General features: G+C 47.1%; 2 protein-coding genes across 5 annotated transcripts in view; one reads left to right on the forward strand and one right to left on the reverse strand.

Annotated features, from left to right (window-relative positions):
- Positions 1–316: 316 nt before the first annotated feature.
- On the reverse strand, positions 317–13,463 carry RPL6 (ribosomal protein L6). 3 transcript variants are annotated; one of them, XM_025403593.1, is made up of 9 exons: positions 13,348–13,463; positions 7,110–7,252; positions 6,166–6,243; positions 3,893–4,129; positions 3,711–3,809; positions 1,874–2,017; positions 1,420–1,468; positions 975–1,159; positions 317–502 (listed from the first exon to the last, which is right to left on the reverse strand). In XM_025403593.1, exons 3-9 carry the CDS (start codon positions 6,211–6,213, stop codon positions 350–352), a joined length of 915 nt encoding a protein of 304 aa, XP_025259378.1. In that variant the 5' UTR covers positions 6,214–6,243; positions 7,110–7,252; positions 13,348–13,463; the 3' UTR covers positions 317–349. The 3 variants fall into 3 exon arrangements, with proteins under 3 accessions (XP_025259378.1, XP_025259379.1, XP_025259380.1); XM_025403594.1 differs by lacking the exons at positions 6,166–6,243; positions 7,110–7,252; positions 13,348–13,463 and adding an exon at positions 5,227–5,280; XM_025403595.1 differs by lacking the exons at positions 3,893–4,129; positions 7,110–7,252; positions 13,348–13,463 and having other exon boundaries at positions 6,166–6,171.
- Positions 13,464–13,522: 59 nt separating this feature from the next.
- The window catches only part of PTPN11 (protein tyrosine phosphatase, non-receptor type 11), a 98,800-nt gene continuing 96,513 nt past the window's right edge, over positions 13,523–15,809 (forward strand). The window contains exon 1 of one of the 2 annotated variants that reach the window (XM_025403590.1): positions 13,523–13,745. In XM_025403590.1, the coding sequence (XP_025259375.1) occupies positions 13,732–13,745 (14 nt within the window). In that variant the 5' untranslated portion in view covers positions 13,523–13,731. The remainder of the gene's footprint in view (positions 13,746–15,809) is intronic. The other variant, XM_025403592.1, reaches the window with a different exon arrangement.

Raw genomic sequence — 15,809 nt, forward strand, 5'->3', positions numbered from 1 at the left:
TGAGTAGTCAGCAGTTATTCTCTTCTCTCATCCATGTAGTTTAGCACTGACTTCTTCAAGGCCGAGTGGGAAAATGCCACCACCTTACCTTGGTAGAAGGTGGATGACAAAGTTATTAGCCAGGCACCAAGAATGAATCTGAAGCCAAGAACACCAATGCAAAGCCAACAAGCAAGCTCTCCTGTAGACGCCACTCCCTTCCAATCCCATTCTCTACAAAGGAAATCCCCAGGTGACCTGGCATGGTCAAACTACACCTTTAGGCAGTAAGAATTTTTTTAAAAAACCAAAAATTTACAAGAGACACAAACAAAACGTACTTAGCTATTTAATGAGGTTCTTAAGACATTTAGAACACCAATTTGTGAGGATAAATTCCATTCGTCAGGGCAAACACAGATCGCAGGTAGCCCTGGAGCTGAGGAACAGCTTTGATTTTTGGTAGAATTTGTGAGTCCACAGCTTTCTGATCAATCTTGCGCTGCTCTGTAATCTCGTATTTCTAAATAAAGAGAAAGTTAAACATTTTAAAACAGGCACATATCAAATTACTTGTAGAGGTCAACTAAGGAGTCCTGTCTCACAAGTACTAATCTCCAAGAATACTTAGAAAACATTAAAGACAATTTTGACAATCCTTTCCTTGGAATGCTGTGAAATACAACCCATTTTTTATGTAATAAAAACAGCTCTTAAGCTTTTGTATATTGTAGTACACACCAAGGATAAGTAAGGGCACATTCCCAATAGCAGTTAATTCCCACACAATTCCACCAAACTTCAGAATTCTAAGTTGAGCTCCCAGACTGCTAAAAGAACTACTCAATTTAGAAGAACCTGGAATACTAAGTATCTCCTGGTATTCCTCATTATTTAACCTTTCATTTTTCTTCTTTTTGTGCAACAATGCTGAGGCCTGTTTCTTTTCACAAGAAGGGCCAGTGCTAACACAGGAGAGACAAGTAGAAACTTACCTCTTTTTCTGTGTCGAAGATCTCACCTTCCTGGTGTCTGGGCTTCCGCAGCTTCTTCTTCTTGAAGTAAGCATCAGTAAGATGTTTTGGGATTTTGACATTGCTGATATCGATTTTGGTTGAGGTGGCAATGACAAATTTCTGGTGTGTTCTTCGTAGAGGAACTCGATTGAGGACCAGAGGTCCTATCGGGGGAAAAAGTAATTTAGCAAGGAAAAGGGGGAACAATCATCATCCGGCAATTTAGGTGACCATTACTTGTTATGCTGCTACACAAGAAAGACCACCTGTCTAACCCACATGCACACAAGGCAATGAAATGGGCCTCAGACACTTGTGGCATTAAAAAGTGTCTACCATGTAGGCAGTAGCAAACAAATGTGTATACTGCAAGCATTTAAAAATGGAAGTTTCACAGAACATCACAATCCAAGGATTTTCTTACCAGTCACAAGTAACAAGCCACTAGCCAGCTGCTTCAGGAAAACCACCCTCTGTAAGTTAAAAAAGAAAATAATTAGTTTTCTGCAATTAAAAACTGACTTCTAAATTCATAAAATCACAAGCATCTAAATTTGGGTAAAGGAAATTTCTACATGTATATGTATATAGCTCAGCAGTTCTGGAAGCAACCACAGCAAGCTACTAAGGTAGTACTCCGGGCATAAATACATTTTTGAGCAAATGAACATGTGTAACATAATCAACAGCAGGAAATGGCTAATAAATCACCATGGATTAAACTTGTTATTTGCCACAAATAAGTTGTATCTTGCAGATCATTTCCCCTTGCCCCAAACACAGGAAAATAAAGGAAAACTACACCTAGCATGCAAACGCATTGCCACCAGGAACCCCAGGCAGCTGCAGTGAAGCTCCTCAAGCACAGAAACTCTCACCTTGCCCCTGTGGCGTCCAGTGAGGATGATCAGAATGGTCCCGGGGGTAATGCTGGCTCGCAGTTTTCTCACGTGCTGACTGAAGGGTTTTTTGCCGTGGCTCAACAGCTTTCGAGGCACATCTTCAGTAGGATAATATCTAGGCTGGGGAGAGTCCATAGATCCAACTTATTTAAATAAGCCATTCAGATTGGTAGAAGTGAGCTACATCAGCCAAACTTTTGCTATAGTCTTTTTATTTATTTTGAAGTATAACATTTACACGATTCCATTTTCATTTCTGCTAAGTAGATTTTAAACTTGGAAAAGGTCAATTATGGTTCTGCATCCTGTGTGCAAAACAGGATAGAAACCATTTAATGAATGAGCTGTGTGTTCAAGCAAATAAAGCATCAAGCAAGTCACCTTTGTAATCTTGAGCAAAAACTAAACCCCAGAGATTACACGTGTGACATGCCACATTTTGCAGATTAGGGATACACGGCTTGTTTTCCATTTCAAGTGAAGTGTGTTAATATCCTAGCCACTTCATCTGATCCTCACAGCAACAAGTCTTACTCCCACTTCATGCACAAAGGAAAACAAATTGCATAAAACCAGACAGTAGAACTGGCAGATCATTTGTTGCAAAAGTTAGACACCATGCAAGGGCCATTAAAGACATAACTACAGGCCGGGCGCGGTGGCTCAAGCCTGTAATCCCAGCACTTTGGGAGGCCGAGATGGGCGGATCACGAGGTCAGGAGATCGAGACCATCCTGGCTAACTCGGTGAAACCCCGTCTCTATTAAGAAATACAAAAAACTAGCCGGGCGAGGTGGCGGGCGCCTGTAGTCCCAGCTACTCGGGAGGCTGAGGCAGGAGAATGGCGTGAACCCGGGAGGCGGAGCTTGCAGTGAGCTGAGATCCGGCCACTGCACTCCAGCCTGGGTGACAGAGCGAGACTCTGTCTCAAAAAAAAAAAAAAAAAAAAAAAAAAAAAAAAAAAAAAAAAAAAAAGACATAACTACAAATAACTCACAATAACCTATTTCTAACTATACCGTATCATTAGTGCAGTCTCACTTTCACCACAAACATGATCGCCTAATAGGAAAACGAGTTCACAAGACAACTGTCAACTTCCCTCTCATGCAGTAATCTTCAACTGTGAAACTGTACGGTGTAACTTACTTGGGAACGTTCTCATAACGAAAATCACAGAGCAAATCCTGAGACTACACTGGGTCTTGTGTGTGGTAAAGGGGGCCAACAAACACTGCTCTAGTGGGAAATGTTCTATACAACAGGCTCTGTATTATTTCATTTAATCTCCATAATAACTCTTTGAGGTAAACCCTCATTCCCATCTTTTTTTTTGAGATGGAGTCTCCCTCTGTTGCCCAGGTTGGAGTGCAGTAGTGCAACCTCTGCCTCCCAGGTTCAAGCGATTCTCCTGCCTCAGCCTCCAGAGTAGCTGGGACTACAGGCACGCAACCGGCTAATTTGTGTATTTTTAGTAGACATGTGGTTTCACCATGTTGGCCAAGCTGGTCTTGAACTCCTGACCTCAGGTGATCTGCTCACCTCAGCCTCCCAAAGTACTGGGATTACAGGCATGAGCCACCATGCCCAGCCTCATTCCCATTTTATATGCAAAGGAACAAAGCACAGAAGACTAACTTAAATTATTTAAGATTAACAGTAAATGTTGAAGTCAAATTGCAAACCCAGAGCCCTTTATTTTCTACCAGAAATTCTCTGGTATGCAGAAACTTACAGTATCAAAGTATTCAAAAACACCTTCAGCATTCAAGCATAAACCGAAAATCCAATTTACAGTGTCCCCATATCTTACCATTTTGCGAAGTTTAACCACCCGGGTACCGCCGTTCTTGTCACCACCAACTGGTTTTGTAAGAGTTGCAAGAACCTTCTCCTTCTTTTTCTTTTCAACCTGCAAGGACACAAATGCATCAACAATAAGAGAATGCCAATAAAGGGTAAGACATAATGGTCAGTGGTTCCCTCTTCCCTTACCTTGGATTTAGCGGCTGAGTACTTCCTCTTGTACATGGCCTTTCTGGAATACATGGCAGATCGGGAATACCTGCCAATTCCTCTGACAAGGACAGGGTTGCGGCTGCAATGGGGCTTCCCCTTCTTGGGCTTCTTAGCCTTAAGGTTACCCTTTTTCACCTTGCCACCAGCATCAGCCTTCTTGGCTTTGGGTTTCTTCTCTTTAGCATCTGGCTTCTCAACTTTTTCACCCGCCATCTACAAATATTTTTTGTAGACAAAAAAGGCATTTCATCTCTTTTTTTTTTTTTTTGAGACGAAGTCTTGCTCTGTCGCCCGGGCTGGAGTGCAGTGGCCGGATCTCAGCTCACTGCCAGCTCCGCCTCCCAGGTTTACGCCACTCTTCTGCCTCAGCCTCCCCTGTAGCTGGGACTACAGGCGCCCGCCACCTTGCCCAGCTAGTAAGGCATTTCATCTCTTAACAAGACAATGACGAACCTGTACATGAATGGGCTGAGCTCCCCAGACTACAATCCCTTCCCCGGTAAGATACAGGCCTTCAACTCTACCCATTCTACTCCAACCCTCACTATGTCTCATTTGGGGGTTGTCTCCCCAACACACTATATTCTCTTTAAGATTTGAAACTATCTCACACCTATTAGGTTTTTGCCAAATACTGAGCAGTCAGAAGTCCGTACAACCATTATTTTTTTATCACTGTTTTGCGAATTAGAAAACTTAGATGCAAAATGTGCCCACAGATTGGAAGCACCAGGACCAGAACTTGAAATTCCTTTTAGTACCTTTCGTCTTTTTTTTTTTTTTTTTTTTAACCCTTAAAACCAGTGTCTTTTTTCAAGAAACTCGATTTAGGAATTGCGAACACAAACAGAATCAGTCCAAACTGAGCTCAAACAGAAAAAGATCGCAAAGACCAAGAGGCGACTTCCGGTCGCAGACGCTGAGAGACGCGAAACGTTTTGGCTTCAGTGCGGAACCCCAACGTGGCTGCGACAGGCTCACTGTCATCCTCTGGAACCCAGGACCACGAACTCAATGCACGCGCCGTCGCCTCTAACACCCACCAGTACGCTACGGGTCCCCGAAAGGGCCTCGTTCCCCTAGTCCAAGAGAGTGGCCAACAGGCGGAGGAAGCCACTACGGCATTCTACCTCACCCTCTTCGTGCCCCGCCGCAAACCCAAACGGCAAAAAGGAAGCGTCTGGAAGGCCTCTCAGTTAGCCTTGGGCATGTCCGACCCCTGCAGGTGTGGACTGGATGCCCTCCAGGTTCGGATGGCGAAGGATTGAAGTCCTGAACTCGAGTCTTGCAGAGAACCCCGCCATTCTTACCTTGCAAGATGGGAAAGAGAACTAAGGTCTCGGCTTCCGGTCTATAGCAATCATGGGAAGTGCGAGCCTCACTTCCTTCCGGATCTGGGGCATCATGGGGAATGTAGTATTTCGCTAATGAGAAAAAACTAGTAAATCCTAGGCCGGGTGGGGTGGCTCACGGCTGTAATCCCAGCGCTTTGGGAGGCCTAGGCAGGCGGATCACGTGAGGTTGGCAGTTCGAGACCAGCCTGGCCAATATGGCGAAATCCCGTCTCTACTAAAAATACAAAAGTTAGCCGGGCGTGGTGGTGAGTGCCTGTAATGTCAGCTACTCCAGGCGCAGAGGCAGGAGAATCACTTGAATCTGAAGGTGGAGGTTGTAGTAAGCCGAGATCGCAACACTGCTCTGGGCAACAGAGCAAGATTCCGTCTCAAAAAAGGCGGGGGGGAATGGCGGGGCGCAGTGGCTCACGCCCCTAATCCCAGCACTTTGGGAGGCCGAGGCGGGTAGATCGCTTGAGGTCAGGGGTTTGAGACCAGCCTGGCCAACATGGTGAAACTCCATCTCTACTAAAAATACAAAAATTAGCCGGTCGTGGTGGTGGGCGCCTGTAATCCCAGCTACTCGGGAGGCTGAGGCGGGAGAATCGCTTAAACCCAGGAGGCGGAGGTTGCAGTGAGCTGAGATCCTGCCACTGCGTGCCACCGCACTCCAGCCTCAAAGACTCAGTCTCAAAACAATAACAGACTCAGTCTCAAAACAATATCCAGACTCAGTCTCAAAACAATAACAACAACAACAACAAAATTAGCTGAGTGTGGTGGTTAGTGCCTGTAGTCCCAGCTACTTGGGAGGCTAAGGTGGGAGGATCACTTGAGTCCTGGAGGTCTGGGCTGCAGTGCAGTGAGCCCTAATCTTGTCACTTGAGATAAAGTCAGTGGTCCCCTCTCCCTTACCTTGGATTTAGCAGCTGAGTACTTCCTCTTGTACATGGCCTTTCTCATTCCTGTCTGGCCTACAGAATGAGACTCTGTCTCAGAAAAAGTAAAAAAATATAAAGTGAGGATAACAATAGTAACTTACTTCATAAGGTTGTTGGGAACATTAAATAATATACACAACAGTACTGAGAAGCATATTTGATGGATGGTAAATGCTACATAAGTGTTAGCTCTTTTTTTTTTTTTCTTTTGAGATGGAGTCTCGCTCTGTCATCCAGGCTGGAGTGCCGTGGCGTGATCTTGGCTCAAGGCAACTTCTGTCTCCCGGGTTCAAGTGATTCTCCTGCCTCAGCCTCCCGAGTAGCAGGGAGAACAGGCGCACACCACCATGCCCAGCTAATTTTTTGTATTTTTAGTAGAGACAGGGTTTCACCATGATGGCCAAGCTAGTTTTGAACTCCTGACCTCAAGTGATCCACCCACCTCAGCCTCCCAAAGTGCTAGGATTACAGGCGTGAGCCACCATGCCTGGCCAACTGTTAGGTCTTGTTGTTGTCACCATCATCACCACTATCATCTGATCATCAACATCCTAGTTGTTGTTAAGTATTCTGCTAAAGTTTATGTGCCGGATATAATAAGCAATATTGCATGCAATGTGCCTTGCTTTATCTCATTTAATTCTCCCAACAACCTGTGAACGATACTATTATGAGGAAACTGAGGTAAGTCCAGGACATTAAGTAACTTGCTCACAGCATAGATCTGATTCCAAAGATTGCACTCTTGACCATTAGGCTGCAAGATTAAAGAGATGATTAATGAAGATGCATGAGAGTTTTGCTCATGTTAGAATTAAAAATAAGAATACTTGTTATCTTTTGCAAAATAACACAGTATATGTGATAGTTCTTTACTGCTTCAAAGCCCTTGAGCCAACATGTACACATTTGTAATACCTTCTATCTTGCGTTTTCCATTTTCCTCCATTTGTTTTTTTCTGGTTGCTAGAGCTTTTCACCTTGATTTTTTTCAGATCGAAACCACCTGCTTCATGGCTGTGTCTCTGGGAATCATTTAGCCTTTTTCTGATTCTGATTGACTGAAGGTACAAATACAATGATCAGATGAACACTGCCCTTTTTTTTTGAGAATGGGAATGTCAGCAGCTTTATTTGTTTAGGTTCCTCAGCAAAGCACCTCTTAGAAACTTCAACTGCAGTAAATATACTACAATGAATGAATGAAATGCACAGCTGCTTACATGCGCCCCTCAAAATTTCTGGCAATCTCAGAGAATTTCACCTAGTAAACACCCCAAAATAGTTGTTGAATGACCTGTCAATAAAATAAAAACGTAGATGAACCCCCTCTTGTGTTTTGTTGCAGTATTGCAAAATTTACAATTCATTAGTTGGACAAAATAACATGTTAGTTCTAAAGTAAATATTTTTATTAAGCTTAGTTTTGCATGTATAAAATTCTCTGAAATTTGTGCAGCACTTTAATCACAAAGCAGACATTTTTGCAGACACTTAACCTTTTTTTTTTTTTTTTTCTGAGATAGAGTCTTGTTCTGTTGCCCAGGCTGGAGTGCAGTGGCGTGATCTTGGCTCACCGCAACTTCTGCCTCCTGGGTTCAAGCCATTCTCCTGTCTCAGCCTCCCGAGTAGTTGGGACTACAGGCGCCCACCACCATGCCCGGCTAATTTTTTGTGTTTTTAGTAGAGCCCGGGTTTCACCGTGTTAGCCAGGATGGTCTTGATCTCCTGACCTTGTGATCCGCCTGCCTCGGCCTCCCAAAGTGCTGGGATTACAGGCGTGAGCCTGGCAATTTTTTTGCATTTTTATTAGAGACGGGATTTCACCATGTTGGCCAGGCGGGTTTCAAACTCCTAACCTCAGGTGATCTGTCCACCTTGGCCTCCTAAAGTGCTGGGATTACAGGCCTGAGCCACCTCACCCAGTTTAATTTTTTTTTTTTCTTTTTTTTTTTTTTGAGACGGAGTCTCACTCTGTCGCCCAGGATGGAATGCAAGGTGAGATCATGGCTCACTGCAGCCTTGACCTCCTGGGTTCAAGCAATCCTCCCACCTCAGCCCCCTGAGTAGCTGGGAGTACAGTGCACACCACCATACCTGGCTAATTTTTTTACATTTTTTGTAGACACGGGGTCTCACAATGTTGCCTCAGCTGTATTTTTTGTTTTTTGTTAGACAGTAAATCTTTTAAAGCCTGGCAACATGGTGAAACCCTGTCTCTGCTAAAAATACAAAACTTAGCCAGGCTTGGTGGCAGGCGCCTGTAGTCCCAGCTACTGGGAGGCTGAGGCAGGAGAATGGTGTGAAGCCGGGAGGTGGAGCTTGCAGTGAGCCGAGATCGTGCCACTGCACTCCTGCCTGGGCAACAGAGCAAAGACTCCGTCTCAACAAATAAAAGAAAATAAAGTAAAATAAAATTCAGATGGAGTTTTTTTTTTTTTTTTTTGCTATGTTGCCCAGGTTGGTCTCAAACTCCTGGTCTCAAGAGATCCTCCTGTTAGCTACCATGCCCGGCCATATAAATTAATATGCCAGGCACTACTCCAGGCATATAAAGATGGGAAGACCAGCCGGTGGCTCATGCCTGTAATCCTAGCACTTTAGGAGGCGGAGGCAGGATGATTGTTTGAGCCCAGGGGTTTTAGACCAATCTGGGTAACATGACAAAACTCTCTCTGTATTTAAAAAAAAAAAAAAAAAAAAAAAAGGAAGACAATGACTTTGTCTTAAAAGGAGCTCATAATCTAGAGGAAGACACAGAACAACGATGACAGAACCCACAATGATGTTGAAATGTGTTAGGTGCTGATAGAGGCATGAAAAGGCAACCTCAGGAGCATAGGAAGGGAGTCTGTCTTTTATTCTCAAAAAGTGAAAGAATGTTTTCTGGAGGAGCTGCTTAAGTTGGAGCTGAACCTTGCATGACTATTTTCCAGATGGAGAAGGGTTTGAAGAGTATTCCGGGCAGTAGGAACTAAATTTTGGAAGGCAGGGATGCAAGAAACAGCTAGAAGCCTTTAGAAACTGCCAGATTATGTGAGGGTGTTGGCACAGGCCATATCTAGAAGGGACTGATGTACTAAGGGAAGGAGTTCAACTTAATGCTAGAGGGTTTGAACCTCCCTCATACAACAGGGGAGTGACGTGATTAAATTTGTATTTTAGAAAGATCATTCATTCTAGTTGCAGAGTATGCAGAATATAGGAAACACTAGGGAGGTAGTAGTTCCTGCACTCAAAGAGCTAATAGTTTACTTTGGAAAAGAGACAAATGATAGCCAGCTTTTATCAAGTGCTGACTTTGCCAGACACTGTTCTAAGGACTTCACAAACCTACCCTATGGTAGGATTTTGATTCCTATTTTACAGAGAAGGAAACAGACACAGAGGAGTCAAATGACTTGCTTATAGACACCCAGGCTGCCAGATCAAGTGGCCGGGTGCAGTGGCTCACACCTGTAATCCTAGCACTTTGGGAGGCCGAGGCAGGCGGATCATGAGGTCAGGAGATCAAGACCATCCTGGCTAATGTGGTGAAACCCCATCTCTACTAAAAAAATTACAAAACATTAGCCAAGCGTGGTGGCGAGCACCTGTAGTCCCAGCTACTTGGGAGGCTGAGGCAGGAGAATGGCTTGAACCCGGGAAGGGGAGCTTGCAGTGAGCCGAGATGGCGCCACTGCACTCCAGCCTGGGAGACAAAGTGAGACTCCGTCTCAAAAAAAAAAAAAGAAAGAACTTAATTGGATGCTTCTTATATGATACAGGCTCTTAGATTTATAGTGTAGTGTGTTAGGTTCTAAGGATAGGTGTCTTGGTGACCAGCTGACCTGGACTAGAGAATCAGGTGAGGCTTGTATTCCAGAGGAAGTGGCTCCTAGTCTGAGATCAGAGGCATAGAGTTGATGTGGAGGAGAGTCAGGAAGAACCCTCTGGGGAAAGAAAGCAGACTGTTAAAAGGCTCTAAGTTGGGAAAGAATATGGCATATTGAGGGGAGCTGAAAGTCATTCAGCACAGCTGGATCATAGAAAATGAAGTGAGTAGTGGGGAGACGGGCTGATGAAGTGATTGGGGATCAGAGTTAAAAAAACTCTGGTGCATTGGTTCACACCTGTAAATCCAAGGCCTTAGGAGGTCAAAGTGGGAGGACTGCTTGAGGCCAGGAGTTCAAGGCCAGCCTGGGCAACATAGCAAGACCTTGTGTCTGAAAAATTTTTTTTAAACTTTTTTTTGGGCTGGGCATGCTGGCTCACGCCTGTAATTCAGCACTTTGGGAGGCTGAGGTGGGTGGATCACTTGAGGTCAGGAGTTGGAAAGCAGCCTGGGCAGCATGATGAAACCCTGTCTCTACTAAAGATACAAAAAAAAAAAAAAATTAGCTGGTAATGGTTGTGCGTGCCTGTAATCCCAGCTACTTGGGAGGCTGAAGCAGGAGAATCACTTGAATCCGGGAGGTGGAGGTTGCAGTGAGCCAGGATTGCGCCACTGCACTCCAGCCTGGGTGACAGAGTGAGAGTCCGCCTCAAACAAAACAAAAAACTTTTTTTTTTTGTAGGGACAGGGGTCTTAATCTGTTGCCCAGGCTGTTCTTGAATTCTTCGGGCTCAAGCAATCCTCCCACCTAGGAGTCCCAAAACACTGGGATTACAGACGTGAGCCACCACACCCGGGGGGATAAACCTTTTCTTTTTTTTGGATTTCATCCTAAAAACAAGGAGAAGCCATTGACGAATTCAATGTAGGGAGTGACTAGTTTTGCAGTTTTTTTTTTCTTTTTTGAGATGGAGTCTCGCTCTGTCGCCCAGGCTGGAGTGCAGTGGCGCAATCTTGGCTCACTGCAACCTCCACTTCCTGGGTTCAAGCAATTCTCTCGCTTCAGTCTCCCAAGTAGCTGGGACTACAGGTGCCCACCACTGCACCCAGCTAAATTTTGTATTTTTAGTAGAGATTGGGTTTCACCATGTTGGCCAGGCTGGTCTCAAACTCCTGACCTCAGGTGATCCACCTACCTCGGCCTCCCAAAGTGCTGGGATTACAGGTGTGAGCCACTGTGCCTGGCCACAATTAATTGTATTTTTAGTAGAGACGAGGTTTCACCATGTTGGCCAGACTGGCCTCGAACTCCTGACCTCAGGTGAGCCACCTGCCTTGGCCTCTCAAAGTGTGGGGATTACAGGCATGAGCTACGGTGCCCCACCTAGTTTTGTAGTTTAGATACTCTGGCTACTATGTGGAGATTGGATTAGGAAGTTTAGGCCTGCAGGCCTGAGATCAGTTAAAATGTTGCTTGTCATCTAGGTGGCCAGGTCTAGGGAGAGGGACAAATGCTTGTTGAATGGCTATTATGTGAATTAAATTGACATATATTAAAGGTGATCTCTGTAAGGAGCACATGAGTGCTGAAGCAGTTAGCACACAGTATGAGAGTCATTTGTATATGAATGAAATGGGCAAGCATTAAAACATGAGGATGCTGGAGCTATATAGATATGGGTTAAACTTATGGCTCTGCCATTCACTAGATCTGTAGCCTTTATTTATTTATTTTGAGAAAGAGTCTTGTCCTGTCGCCCAGGCTGGAGTGCAGTGGTGCGATCTGGGCTCACTGCAACCTCTGCCTGTCTGGTTCAAGCAATTCTCCCATCTCAGCCTCCGGAGTAGCTGGGACTACAGGTGTGCACCACCAACCCCGACTAATCTTTGTATTTTTAGTTGAGATGGGGTTTCACCATGTTGGCCAGGCTGGTCTTGAACTCCTGACCTCAGATGATCCACCCACCTTGGCCTCCCAAAGTGCTGAGATTACAGGTGTGAGCCACCACACCCAGCTAGATCTGTAGCCTTCAATGAGTCATATGGGCATCAATCAAGTAAAAAACTCTACTCTTCTCAATCTGGTCTGAGTCACCATTATTCCCAGACCAGAATACTACAGTATTCCCGTATTTTGACTGGCTTCTCTGTTTCTGGCCTTGCCCTCTTCCTCGAGCTTCACAGTGTCCAAAATAATACTTCCCCACCACCCAGCTTTTTTGTTTGTTTGTTTTTTGTTTTAGAGACAGGGTCGTGCCATGTTGCCCCGGCTGATCTTGAACTCCTAGGCTCAAGCAATCCTCCTGCCTCGGCCTCCCAAAGTGCTGGGATGAAGGTGTGAGCCACCATACCTGGCCTGAGTGCAGTGGCCTGATCTCGGCTCGCAGCAGCCTCGACCCTCCAGGCTCAAGCAATTCTCTCACCTCAGCCTCCCCAGTAGCTGGGACTACAGGCGCGTGCCACCACGCCCGGCTAATTTTTGTATTTTTTGTAGAGATGGGATTTCACTATTTTGCTGGGGCTGGTTCCCAACTCCTGGACTCAAGCGATTCGCCCGCCTCAGCCTCCCAAAGGGAAGTGCTGGGATTTCAGGCGTGTGCCACTGCTCCCACCCCAAAGTAGTATTTGTTGTTATTATTATTATTGAGACGGAGTTTGGCTCTATTGCAGGCTGGAGTGCAGTGGTGCGACCTCGGCTCACTGCAACCTCTGCCTCCCAGGTTCAAGCGATTCTCCTGCCTCAGCCTCCCAAGTAGCTGGGATTACAGGCGAACGCCACCACGTCCAGCTCATTTTTGAATTTTTAGTGGAGACCATGTTGGCCAGGATGGTCTCGATCTCTTGACCTCGTGATCCGCCCGCCTCGGCCTCCCAAAGTGCTGGGATTACGGGCGTGAGCCACCGCGCCCGGTCTATTACTAGTTTTTTTAGGCAGTGTCTTGCCCTGTCGCCCAGGCTGGAGGGCAGTGGCGTGATCACGACTCACTGCAGCACCGACTTCCCGGGCTTAAGTTATCCTCCCGCCGCAGCCCCACGCCTGGTTAGGGTTTTACATTTTTTGTAGAGATGAGGTCTTTTTTGCCCAGGTTGGCCTCTAGCTCCTAGGCTTAAGCGACCCTCTTGCCGCAGCCTCCTAAATTGTTGGGGTTACGGGCGTGAGCCACCGCGCCCAGCCTAATGGAGGAAACTGAGGCTCGGAGACAGTAGGTAATTTCCCCAAGGTTCCACAGCTAATGAGTAGAGCGGCGATTTGTGGAACGAAATGAATGAAATCGATGTGGCAGTGGGCCCGGACGCGCCCGGTCGGTGGAGTGGCGTAGCCGCCGAGCGCGCAGCTCACACCCGGCGGCCGCGATTTCCGGGAGGAAGCAAGGATGCTTTGGACGCTGCGCTTAGCGCCTCCGCGGAACCCCCGCGCTGCCATTCCCGGCCGTGGCTCGGTCCTCGGCTGACGGGAAGCAGGAAGTGGCTGCGGGCGTCGCTAGCGGTGACATCACGGGGGCGACGGCGGCGAAGGGCGGGGGCGGAGGAGGAGCGAGCCGGGCCGGGGGGCGGCTGCACAGTCTCCGGGATCCCCAGGCCTGGAGGGGGGTCTGTGCGCGGCCGGCTGGCTCTGCCCCGCGTCCGGTCCCGAGCGGGCCTCCCTCGGGCCAGCCCGATGTGACCGAGCCTAGCGGAGCTTGAGCAAGGAGCGGGTCCGTCGCGGAGCCGGAGGGCGGGAGGAACATGACATCGCGGAGGTGAGGAGCCCCGAGGGGCCCGGCCCGGGCCTCGGCCCGGCCCCCGCCGCGTTCGGTCAGCCCCGTCCGGAAGGGGGCGCCCCGGCCGGGCTTCGGGCTCCCGCCCCGGATCGGCATTGGGGGCCAGTTCCCTCCTCGTCCCCTGTCCCTCCTCGGCCCGGGGGCCGGCCCCACCGCGCCCCCACCCCTTGGGTCCCCATTCATTTCCTGCCTCCCTGAGTTCCGGCTGCGGCAGCCCGGGGGATGCCCGTCAGGCCTGGGGCAGGTAGAGCCGCCTAGGGAACCACGGGCGCCAGCGGCCCGGCTCAGCGCCGCATTCCTGACCCATTGCCTCATGAGAATTGCCTCATGGTGATTCCGAAATAACCCTGCTCACTTGGGGAGGCTCCTTGGGACACGAGATGGGAGTTGCGCGGGGCCGGGCCCCCAGTGGTCTAGTCGTTCTGGGTCACTGTGCCACTTGCGTGCGTTTGGGGTCTTCACGAAGGACCCCTGACCCTTTTATGTGCCCCTTTGTGCCTTCTTTTTCTCCCACCCCTCACGTGCCAGAAATGGAAAAACTGACTGTATCTGCAGCCACTAGAAGTATTTCCTTCCTCTGCGATCTTCGCTTTGGGAGATGGAAAGGAAGGGAGCCGCATCTCGTTATTTAATCCTTCACTGCAACCTTAACAGTCAGGTCACTTTACTGGTACCCGTTTTATGGATGAGGAAACCGAGGCCCAGAAGCAACATGCTAGTAAATGACAAGATTTGAAACTAAGGAGAATTAGTGAGTTAATGAGATCCTTTGAAAGATCAGGGTAATATTACTACTAATAGCTAACATTTGCTTAGTTCTGACGACAGCCCTATCAGATGGCTACTATTATCCCCATTGTAAAGATGAGTAAACCGAGTTTCGGAGAGGTTAAGTAGATTGCTTAACCTCACAGCTAGTAGGTGGTGGAGACAGAATCCCTACTTTTAATCACTATGTTGCTTCTATTATTTTGTAACTATTGCTAACCACTTGTAAGCCTTAATTTTGTTGTCAAACAGTAGTGTAACTTGTTTTCAGATAATGATCCTGCTATTTTATATAATCACTCTATATACCACTCACACTTAAGACCCATTGTCTGTTTTTTTCCATGGTTGTTCAATTATGGTCACTGTCTCAGACATTTAAAAAACGATTCAAGCTATTGAGGCTATTTGAATGAGATTTTTTTTTTCTTTCTTTTTTTTTCTCTTTTTTTGAGACGGAGTCTCACTCTGTTAACAGCCCAGGCTGGAGTGCAGTGGCACGATCTCGGCTCACCACAACCTCCGCCTCCTAGGTTCAAGCGATTCTCCTGCCTCAACCTCCCAAGTAGCTGGGACTACCGGCATGCCACTATGCCCGGCTAATTTTTTTTTTTGAAACAGAGTCTCGCTCTCTTGCCCAGGCTGGAGTGCCATGGCGCAATCTCGGCTCACTACAAGCTCCGCCTTCCGGGTTCAAGCCATCCTCCTGCCTCAGCCTCTCAAGTAGCTGGGACTACAGGTGCCCGCCATGACGTCTGGCGAATGTTTTGTATTTTTAGTAGAGACGGGGTTTCACCATGTTAGCCGGGATGGTCTCGATCTCCTGACCTTGTGATCTGCCCGCCTCGGCCTCCCAAAGTGCTGGAATTACAAGCATGAGCCACCGTGCCCTGCCAAGTTTTGTATTTTTAGTAGAGACGGGGTTTCACTATGTTGGCCAGGTTGGTCTCAAACTCCTGACCTCGAGATCCGCCTGCCTCGGCCTCCCAAAGTGCTGGAATTACAGGCATGAGCCACCGCACCCGGCTTGAATGAGATTTTTCAAAATATTAGGAATGTCTCCTCCAAACAGACCTGGCATGTTATTCTTACATGGATCTGGAATTTAAAAAGGGGAGAAGAAAGAAAACAGAACTCGTAGGAAGTGGGTGACTTGGACAGGTCTGTTGGCAAGTGCTTGCGGATCTGGGTAATATATAACTGCATTTCAACGGAACAGTGTATAGCCTCAAATGTTCTAATTCTTTTTTTTTTTTTTTTTTTTTTTTTTTAGTG

This window comes from Theropithecus gelada, chromosome 11 (genome assembly GCF_003255815.1).
Source record: "Theropithecus gelada isolate Dixy chromosome 11, Tgel_1.0, whole genome shotgun sequence".
NCBI lineage: Eukaryota > Metazoa > Chordata > Mammalia > Primates > Cercopithecidae > Theropithecus > Theropithecus gelada.